We start from the raw sequence: 10,949 nt of genomic DNA, 5'->3' as shown, positions 1-10,949 counted from the left end.
CCGATGCCTCGGTCTCACCACTTACAGTCACTCTCTCCCTGAGCGCCACTTCCGGATTTCTGGTGTCCGGGCTTTACTAGTCCGCACCCCATCTCTGGGAACTTCCTAGAGCTTTGTCCTGACCACTGGCGAGTTACAGTGGGGATGCAAGCTAGCGAAAGTCAAGTGTTCTCCGAAAGGACACATGGAGTAGCTTCTTTAACCTGACAAATCTGACCCAGCATCCGAGTCGAGTGGCGGCGGCGGAGGGACAGTTAGTTTTGCGCACCAACAGGGCACACCCGGAAGTGGCGCTGAAGAGGAGCTGCGCAGCCGTCGCGAGCCGGTGCCAGGTACCGGGAGGTGGAGGAGACGCCACCGTACTGTTTGGCATGAGTGTCAGCCGAAGGTGGAGTGTGGTGGGAGCGCAGGAGCGGGCCTGGTTCTAGCTCTAGTTTTATGGTGGTAGATCCGGCTGGGTTCCGGGAGGCGAGGGCCTCGCGGGGCTGCAGGACTAGTTAAGAAGTGCAGCGGTCAAAGGGGAGCCCACTTCATCTTTTTCTTCCACTCCAGGAGACTGCTGTGTTCAGGTCACTACGTCTTCCTTCCCACTTCACCTGGGGATTTGAGGGGAGTTGTATAAGTGAGGAAATTTCGCCTGGAGCGTAGAGTCCACTTGAATTTTCTCTACTTCTGGGAGAGTGAGAGGCTGCTTTGGTGGGAAGTGGTGATTGTCGGGGTCTCTCACTCCTGAGAAATACTTTCTCCTTCGTTCCACACCGGCTCAATTACTTCTGATGTTTTTATCTTTACTCCCTTCAGCTTCCGACTGTGACTTCTCTGCACCTTAAAAGATGTTGGAGTCGTATGTGACTCCAATTTTAATGAGCTATGTGAATCGCTACATTAAGAACTTAAAGCCCTCGGATCTGCAGCTTTCACTATGGGGTGGAGACGTGGTTCTCAGCAAGCTCGAATTAAAGTTGGATGTGCTGGAACAGGTAAGCAGTGTATCTGTCATTGAAAACATTTGTAACTTGTTTAGAAGTAATCAGTTGTTTCTTACTCTCTGACTTTATGCTTTTGAAAATTAATTTCTCTTGTAACGTATTTTAAAATATGTTACACCTTACTTTACAGAGTATTTTTTATGATTTGTTCCTGGTGATGGTGTGTTAGAATCACATTTGTGGAAGTTGCTTTAATTGATGGGAGAAAAATTTCTGTTTTCTTGTCATAATTTTATTTAGTCAAGTCTCAGCCATCACCAAATATGCTAATTTCCATTGCTAAGGTTCTGTCTGAAGCCAGGAAATAATACCCTTCATTCTCCTTTTAGGGGAATGCAAGGGTCCCAAAGGCAGCAAGGTCTACCTGTTTCAGTATGAGAGAATGTATCATCTGCAGAGTAATGGGTGGACACAGATTGAGATTAGCCACAAAATTGGAAACTTTTTCCTTAATTCCATCTTTTTTCAATTTCTTTTCTTTTTTACCATGAGGATGGTCTGATGTAAATGAACTGTAACTTCAGAGTTCACATATTCATTAATTCATTCAGTACATTTATTATTGACATATGCGAGGGAACTGTATTTGTCTTGAGGATAAAAAAATTATCTGTGGAACCTCTGAGCCAGAGACCAACTGTTTTCTAGTAGACGAGGGAAGAATTAATCTGATGATGATAGTTACTAATTTTTCTTTATGTTCTATTACCTTCTCTATTATTGAATAACCAAGAGTTGACACTAAGAGTCAGCACTTTTTGGCTCTCTTACCTTTCCTACCCAGGGTTAGTTGAGCGTTTATAGTTTTATTTTGTTTGTTGAGCCACGGATCCTAAGTATATAGCTCTTTTTTTAAAAAAAAATATGTATACACATATGTAACTACTATCCAGATAAAAAAATAGATTATTTTCAGTACCCAAAAATGTTCCCCTGTGTCCCTCAGTAATCAGTACCCTTCACCTCCAAAAGACATAACCACTAACCTGACTTTTTTCAACATAAAGAGCCCTGGTGACACCAGTGGTTAAGGGTTTGGGTGCTAACTTGAAGGTCAGCATTTCAAACCCACCAGTGGCTTTTCAGGAGAAAGACCTAGTGATCAGCTTCCATAAATATTATAGTCCAAGAAACCCTGTAGGGTGGGTCTGCTCTGTCCTATAGGCTCACTATAAGTTGGAATTGACATGATGGCACTCAACAACATCAACATGGATAAGTTTTACCTGTTACTAAACCTCAAATAAGTGGAATGATGCTCATTGTCTCTGTCATCTTTCACTCAGCGTTACATCTATGATTAAGAGCAGTAGTTTATGTGGAGAGTAGAACTACTCCATAGGGTTTTCAAAGCTGTGACCTTTCAGAAGCAGATTGCCAGGCCTGTCTTCTGAGGCACCTCTGGGTGGGCTTAAGCTGCCATCCTTCCAGTTAGTAGTTAACTACTTAACCATTTATGCTGTCCAGGGATGCCTTAGTTTTAATGTTGCTGTTGTCAGGTGCCGTTAGGTTGGTTCTGACTCATAACAGAATGAAACACTGGCTGGTTCCACGCCCTTCTTAAAATCACTGCAGTCCTTGAGCCCATCATCACAGCCAATGTGTCAGTCCATCTCATTGAGGGTCTTCTCCTTTTTTGCTGACCCTCAAATAGTTTATCAAAGTTGTTTCAGTTGACAGTGTCACCCACAGTGTCGGAGAGTTCTAGTTACAGCACATTTTGCCACCACTTGGTATGTGTGTCTTAATTTTATTTTCTGGTGGGTGTGAAGACATGCTGCACTGTAATTTTAATTTACATTTATCTTATGACTAATGATGTTAACTTGACTGCTAACCAGAAGGCTGGCGGTTCAAACCCACTAGCCACTCTTCAGGAGGAAGGTTGGGCAATCTACTTGGTAGTGATACTGCCCCAGAAACCCAAGGAGGGGTCGCTATGAGTCGGGTCCGACTCGACAGCACATAACAACAATGATGTTAAATACATTTTTGGTATGCTTACTGGCTATATGGTTTTTTTCTTTTGTGAGGTATCTAAGTTTTTTGCCCATTTTTGAAAAAATTGAATTTTTTACCTTTTTGTTGTTGATGTGTAGGAGTTCTTCATATATTTGAAAGAAGTGTTTTGCCATATATATGCTTTGCACTATTTTCTCCTCTTTATGTGGCTTGCCTTTGTACTCTTTTAAAGGTGTCTTTTGATGAACAAAAGTTTATAATTTTATGCAAGTCCAATTTCTCTATTTTTTCCTTTTTTGGTTAGTGGTTTTGTGTCTTGTTTAAGAAGTCTTTGCTTCCCCAAGGTCATGAGGACATTCTGTGGTTCCTCTTAGAAGTTTTATTGTATTCTGTGATTCATCTCAAATTAATTTTTGTGCATGTGTGATGTAGAAGTCAAGATTTGTTTTTTCTGTTGATAGTTGATCCATAACATTTGTTGAACCATTCTTTCCCTACTGAACTTTATTATGCCTTTGTAGTAAATCAAGTGGTCGTGTAAGTGTGGATTCTTTTCTGAACTCTTTATTCTGTTCAGTGGTCTATTTATGTGCTCTTGCGTCACTACCACACTGCCTTTTATGGTAGTTTTTATAATAAGGTGATTTCCATAGTATAACTCATATAACTCTGTTCTTTTTTTAAGATTGTCATAGTATTTAGGTCCTCTGCATTTCTGTATACATTTTAGAATAAGCTAATTTTAGCATTAATTTCCAAGAAGAAGGAAATCTATTGGGGTTTTATTGGTGTTACACTGAATTGTCATATTGAATAACTGACATATTAATATATATTGAGTTGGCATAATACTGAGTTTTTCTTGTGATTTGGGTGAAAGTTTACAAAGTAAATTTGTTCTTCATTCAACAGCTTATACATTTTGTTTTGTGTTATTGATTGCAGTCCTCACGAGGTAACAGCCCTCTTCCTACCTCCACCCTGTTGTTACCTGTTCTTTGTGTCTTTTCATTCCTGTGCATTCTTGCCCTCTGAGCTATCTCCCTGTGCAAATACCAGTCTTTCTGATCTCCTGTCGTTGATTGTTCTGAGTGTTCTCACTGGACATAATTGTTCACCTCATAGGCCTGACTGTTGTTTGGCTGGAAGATAAACCATGAGTTAGTTCTGTTCCAGGCCCGATGGGTTACCAGGGGTTATAGTCTCGAGGGTTTCACCAGTCTCTTATCAGACCGGAGAACCTGGTCTTTTTTTTTTTTTTTTTTAAATGATTTTGAATTTTGTCCCACATTTTTCTCCCACTCTATCCAGAATCTCCAATTTTGATCTCTTTCCTGGTGGTTGACAGTGGTAGTTGGGCACCTTCTATTTCTTTTGGTCTCAGGGTCATGTAAGCTGAAGTTCCCATGGTCTACTAGACCCCTAGACTAATCGTTTCCATGCCTCTTTTATTTTCTTCACTCCTTTGCTCTGGAGGAGGAGAGGCAAATTCTTGCATCTTAGATGGCTGCTTGAAAGCTTTTAAGACTCCAGTTGCTACTCACCAAAGTAGGATGTAGAACAGTGTTCATGTGTACTGTGTCATGCCAGTTGAGCTTGATGTCCCTGGTGACAGTGGTCCTGAGCCCGCGGGCCTAGTCACTCACTCCCACAAGGTGTTTGGCTGTGGCTAAGAAGTTATCGTTAACCTTGCCCTGTGTTCTGGTTACCTAGTGCCACTCTGACAAGAATATACCACAAATGAGATGGCCTTAACAAACAGGAGTTTATTCTTACAATTTGGAGGCTTTAAGTCCAAGTTAAGGTGCCAGGCTCTAGGGGCTGGGTGAAAGCCCCTCAACCATGGGGTCCAGCTCTGCCTCCTGCTCCTGGCCCACTGGAGCTAGAGGCATTTCTTCACTCAGACAGCTGCTGGCTGCTGAGGCTGAGAAGCCCCAAGGTTGACAAATACAAAGGCATAGTCCCAGTGTTACCACACGGCAGGCCATTGACTTAAGTCCATTGTAAATCCCAAGGTCGGCAGAGCATAGCAGGCTGCTGAGCAACGACATGGCTACATGCAGGGTCCAAGTGTGCCATAGGCTAGAGACATTTCTCAAAGCTTCTCCTTATATACAGGAAGCAGACTACATACCCAAAGACAGCTACTCAGCTGCTCATAGTAGATTCCACCATGGAGTTGATTACCAGTCTCATCATGGGGAATACTACTACATCCAGCTGCCAAGCCATTCAACCAGGCCCAGCCAAGTTGACACAGAAACATAACCACCACACCCTATTAGTTCTGTTATATATATGGACATTCTTACAGCACATACAAATATGTATGTAGAAATATCATCTGCCAAACTTACACATGGGATCTCTGGTGGCATAGTGCCTAAGGCATTTGACTGCTAACCAGAAGGCTGGTGGTTCAAACCCACCACCCACTCCTCTGAAGGAAGCCTGGGCAATCTACTTTCCTAGAGATCCCGCCTCGGAAGCCCAAGGAGCAGTTGCTATGCGTCAGAAATGACTCAACAGCAGTGAGTTTTTTTTTTTGTAAACTTACACATGGTCATGGGTATATTCCCTTTTGTCTACCCATACCTTGTTTTGCCTGTCTACCTACATATCCACCTGTAGATTAATGTTTGTTATTTCTGATAATGCAGTGTTGTATATGTAAAAGTATTTACCTTTGTTGTCTGTACCTCTTATGGAACTTTCTGTGTCTTTTCCTTAGTGTTACTGCTTTTGGTATTTCCCTTCACCCAAACCACTAGGTGTCTGTTACCTATTTCGCAGTTTTCCCTCTCTTCCTTTCTCATTCCTGGTAACCAACAAAGAAAGTTTCCTTCCATGTGTAAACCTTTCCTTGACCTTTTACAATAGTGAACTCATAACAATATTTGTCCTTCTGTGATTGACTTATTGCACTCAGCATAATGTCCTCCAAGTTCAACCATGTTATGAGGTGTTGCATGGATTATTCATTATTCTTTAGTGTTCTGTGGTATACCATTATATGTATGTACCGTAATTTGGTTATCCATTCATCTGCTGATGGTCAGGAACTAGATTGTTTCCATCTCTTTGCTATTTTGAATAGTTCTGTAATGAACATGGGTGTGCATATATCAATTTGTGCCCCAGCTCTCACTTCTTTAGGATATATACCTAGTAGGGAGCTCTGGTAGCATAGTGCCTAAGGCACTTGACTGCTAACCAGAAGGCTGGCAGTTCAAATCCACCAGCCACCCCTTGGAAGGAAGATGGGGCAGTCTACTTCCTTGGTGATACTGCCTCGGAAACCCAAGGAGGGGTCGCTATGAGTTGGGTCCGACTCGATGGCACATAACAACAACAACAGTGGCATTGCTGGATCAAAGGGTATTTCTATTTCCAGTCTTTTAAGGAACCATTAACCATACATTTTCCACAGTGGTTGTATCGTTTTTAGAGTCCCACCAGCAGTGTACGTGAGTTCCAATCTCAGTACTCTTGTTTTTTCAATCTGTGTAGAGTATTGCTTTTTTCATTTTTATATCTTTAATGTCTTTCGGACAAAAAGACTTCAAAGGAGTTCTGGTGGTGTAGGGTTAAGGTATTTGACTACTAACCAGTAGGTCAGTAATTCAAACCTACCAGCTGCTCTGTGGGAGGAAGATGAGGGAGTCTGTTTCCTTAGAGATTTATAGCCTTGGAAATCCCATTGGGGTCACTGTGAGTTGAAATTGACTTGATGGCAGTGGTTTTTTTTTTTTAAATGTCTTTCAGAGGAGCTCTGGTAGTGTAGTGGTTAAAATGTTTGGCTGGTAACCAACAGGTCAGCAGTTCCAGCATACCAGCCACTCCTTGGGAGAAAGATGAGGCAGTCTGCTTCCATAAAGATTTATTCTTGGAAACCCTGTGGGTAGATCTACTCTGTTCTGTAGCGTTGCTCTGAGTTGGAATGGCCTTGATGGCAGTGAGTGGGTTTAATGTCTTTTAGCAGTGTTTGAAAATTTTCAGAGAGGTTTTGCACAGCTTTCATAAAATACATATTTTTTATGTTATAAATGGTATTATTTATCTCTTAAAAATTTAATTTTCTGATTTATTTGTCCCTAGTATATAGAATTAAAATTGACATTAGTATATTGACTGTCTATTTGGTGGCCTATCTAACTTGTCTAATATGTTATGGTAGGTTCTTTTGGATTATCTATGTAAACAATCATGTCTTCTGCAAACAATGACAGTCTTATATCTTTCTAATGCTTGTACCTTTAATTTCTTTTTCATTATTGCCTAGGACTTCTTATAAAGTGTTGGGAAGAGGTCATGAGAGTAGACATTCTTTTTTGTTCCAATTTCAGTGGGAAAGTATTCAATATTTTACCATTAAGTGTGTTGTGAAATATAGGTGCTTGTTAGGAAAAGCCTAAAATATTGGCTCTCTGGCCCTTTTAGGGGAAAACCCCAAAAGTTTACCTGTTCTTGCTATAAATTAACATATTTAATGGTGGATTTTTTTGTTGTTTAATATGTATATTTTTAATGTCTGTTGGATCTATAGTGATGACTCTTTTCATTTATATTGATAATTTCTATTTTCTTCATCCGTGTTGCTAGAATTTTATCAATTACTAATCTTTTTGAAGAGCTAACTTTTTACGATAGAAAACTTTGGTTTTTCCATTGTACTTCTGCTTTCTATGTCATTTATTCTTGCTCTTACGTTTATTATTTCTTTCCTTCCACTTTTTTGAGGTTTAGTTTGCTATTATTTTTCCAGCTTCCTGAGGTGGATGCTTACTTAGGTCACCAATTTTTTTTAAACCTTTTTTTAACTCATTTACATGCATTTAATGTTATAATCTTCTCTGTAACCATGTGTTTAGCTGTGTCACACAAAATTTTATGTGTTGCCCTTTCAGTTAAAATATTTTATAATTTTCTTTGTGACCTCTTATTTGATCCATGGGTTATTTAGAACCGTGTTGTTTAATTGCATAACATTTGGGGATTTACTAATTATTTTTTGTTACTGATTTGAAATTTAATTATACTATGGTCAGAGATTTATGATTTCAGTGCATTAAAATTTATGACTCAGTATATGGTCTGTAAGAACTCTGCTGGCACAGTGTTTAGGGCATTTGACTGCTAACTGAAAGGTGGTGGTTGGAACCCACCAGCTACTCCATGGAAGAAAGATGTAGCAATTTGCTTCTATAAAGATTTACAGCCTCAGAAACCCTATGGGGCAGAATTACTCTGTCCTTTAGGGCTGCTATGAGTTAGAATCAGCTTGACAGCAGTGGTTTTTTTTTTTTTTCATGGTCTATTTTTGTGTATGTGTGCTTCATAAGAATGTGTGTTCTATAGTTACAGTGTTCTAGAGGCATCATTTACTTCATAATGGTTAACAGAATTGCTCAGATCTGTAAATCCGTATGGCTTTTTATTGTCTGCTTGTTGTATCAGTTACTAGGAGAAGTGTGTTAAGATTACCAACTGTGATTGTCTATTTCTCATTTTCAGTTTTGTTAAATTTCAGTTTATTATCTTGAAGGTATGTTTTTTAAGTACTTAACAATTTAGTATTGTTAACATAATTGGTGTCACTGAATTATATGTGTAGAAATTGTTGAATTGATAAATGTTTTGTTGTATACACATTCACCACAATAAATATTAAACAAACAATTTAGTATTGTTAAACTAGTATTGTTATATTAGTAATTATTCTTAGTCATTTTAATTATATATTTTAAAAGTTATTCTTCCAGTTACTTACCCTAATGATTAGAAAATGCTTATTTGACTTATTAAAATTTACCTTAAATTACTACTTTATCATTGCCTGAAAAAATGCAAGAATCTTACAGCAGTTTAGCTGCATATATACCCTTCTTGCCTTTTTTTAGTATTGTTGTCCTGCTTGTTTTGGGTTTAGTTTGTTCTTCTTTTTCTGCCTTCTTGAGGATGAAAGCTTAGGTTGTTGATTTGAGATATTTCATCTTTTTTATTATAGGCATTTACAGGTATAAATTTCCCTCTAATCACTGTTTTAGCTGCTATGCTACACATTTTGGTATGTTATGTTTTCATTTTCACTTAGTTCAAATGTTTCATGATCTCTTTTAGGATTTCTTCATTGATTATTTAGAAGTATGTTGTTTCTATTCACCTATATGTGCATTTCCCCATAATATCATTATTATAGATTCTAATTTTATTCAATTGTAGTTGGAGAACATACTTTGTATTATTTGTCTTTTTAAATTCATTGAAGGTTAAATTTATTGAGGTTTGTTTTATGTCCTTTGTTTATATGGTCTATCCTGGAGAATATTTTGTTTGCATTTGGAAGAATATAATTGTGTTTTGTTGGGTGGAATAGTCTATAGATGTCTGTTACAGCTAGTTGATTTATAGCTTTACATAAACACCTTTATGTTCTTGTTCATCTTCTTTTTGGTAGTTCTATCCATAAGTGAAAGTGGGGTATTGAAGTCTCCAAGTATTATTGTTGAATTGTCTATTTCTCTCTTCATTTCTGTTAGTTTTTACTGTGTTTATTTTCATCTTCTCTTACTAGGTACATACATGTTAATTTTTATATTTTCCTGATGCCTTATGCTTTCATCATCGTAAAATGTCTTTTATTTTTTTATAATCTCTGGTTAACAATATATTTTTTTTTTAAAGTCCATTTTGTCTGATATAAGTGTAGCAGTCAGCTTCAGGGATCCAGGTGAGTAGAGGGAACCCAGACATGGCCAAAGCAGCAGGGCGGGAGAGTGGGAGAAAGGGGATTAAAAGGCCCAGGAACCAGGACAGAGGAGCAGTCAGTTTCAGGGAAGTTACTTGACCTCATGCCTCAGATTCTACATCTGAGTTGGGATGATAATAGTATTTAAATTTTGGGGTGGTTTTGAGGGTTAAATAATTGCATCCAGAGAAAATGCTTAGAAAAGTGCTGGGTACACAGTAAGTACTCAGTAAATATTGTCTTTGTTACAGACACTGCAGTGTAGTAAATTACATGGTATGGCTTTTCTACTGATAGCCTTTGTAAGTTCCAGTGGATTACTGGGTGGGACCATGCAATTTTAACTCCTGATTGTTAAAGTTATCCACCTGGGATATGTCTGTTGGAGCAGTATGAAGTAACTTCTGAGAAGTTTGCTCGCTCTCAGTTGTGTAGAATTCTGATGTTGGGATCGGTTAGTTTTGCCACTCTGCCAGGCTTAAAATGAATCCTTCTAGAGGCAGAAAGGAATCTCTCACTGTTGCCCGAGAGAGACATGCTGCTGAGAGAGACCCGCTGCTGAGAGAAAGAAATGTGCTGTTGAGAGAAATGCTGCTGAGAGAGATGCCTGGCTGAGAGAAGGCGGCAGTAGAACCAAGAGGCATAAGACAGAGCGGCATGTTTACTTGGCCCACAGGAGCAGAGGCTGGGCCAAGACACCAAGGGCCACAGAGGCATGTCTAAGGGCACAGCAGAAGGAAGACTGCTCTGACCTAAGAACTATATCCTGAGTGCATTCCTGAATTTGAATTGTTGCCTGTTGCTTCCCTAATAAACCCCATAATCTGTGATTTCTGTGTGGTCACTGCAGTGAATTAATGAACCCAGCAAAGAGGTGGTGGGTTCTGTGGGAGAGACGGTTGGTATCAAGATTGGTAAGAGAGCTGGAAGGTGGCAGCATATCTGGCCTCATAGGAACAGGCCTTGGGCTGCTGATGGTAATGTTTTCTTCCTCTTGTATAGTGAGAGGAGGTCAAAAGACATTGTCTCCTTGCTCCTTTAGCAGACATAATCTCTTGCCAGCTAGTGAATGCTGAAAAAAAGCATTGCATCTTTAAGATTAATGTAATAATGAGAAATATTTAATTATTATGACTTTCTATCGGAGTAGAGCAGTGTTGTTGTTGTTGTTGTTGTTATGTGCCGTCGAGTCAAACCCGACTCATAGCGACCCCTCCTTGGGTTTCCGAGGCAGTATCACTACGGAAGTA

At 39.3% G+C, this 10,949-nt stretch overlaps 1 protein-coding gene across 1 annotated transcript in view; it reads left to right on the top strand.

Moving 5' to 3' along the window:
- Positions 1-833: 833 nt before the first annotated feature.
- The window catches only part of VPS13B (vacuolar protein sorting 13 homolog B), a 1,115,876-nt gene continuing 1,105,760 nt past the window's right edge, over positions 834-10,949 (top strand). Inside the window, exon 1 of the mRNA XM_007934836.2 lies at positions 834-980. Within this exon, the coding sequence (XP_007933027.1) occupies positions 834-980 (147 nt within the window). The remainder of the gene's footprint in view (positions 981-10,949) is intronic.

The sequence above is a fragment of the Orycteropus afer genome, unplaced genomic scaffold, assembly GCF_000298275.1.
Source record: "Orycteropus afer afer isolate SDZICR_OR568_19922 unplaced genomic scaffold, OryAfe1.0 scaffold00021, whole genome shotgun sequence".
NCBI classification, from domain to species: domain Eukaryota; kingdom Metazoa; phylum Chordata; class Mammalia; order Tubulidentata; family Orycteropodidae; genus Orycteropus; species Orycteropus afer.
This window is presented reverse-complemented; position numbering and strand designations above follow the sequence as displayed.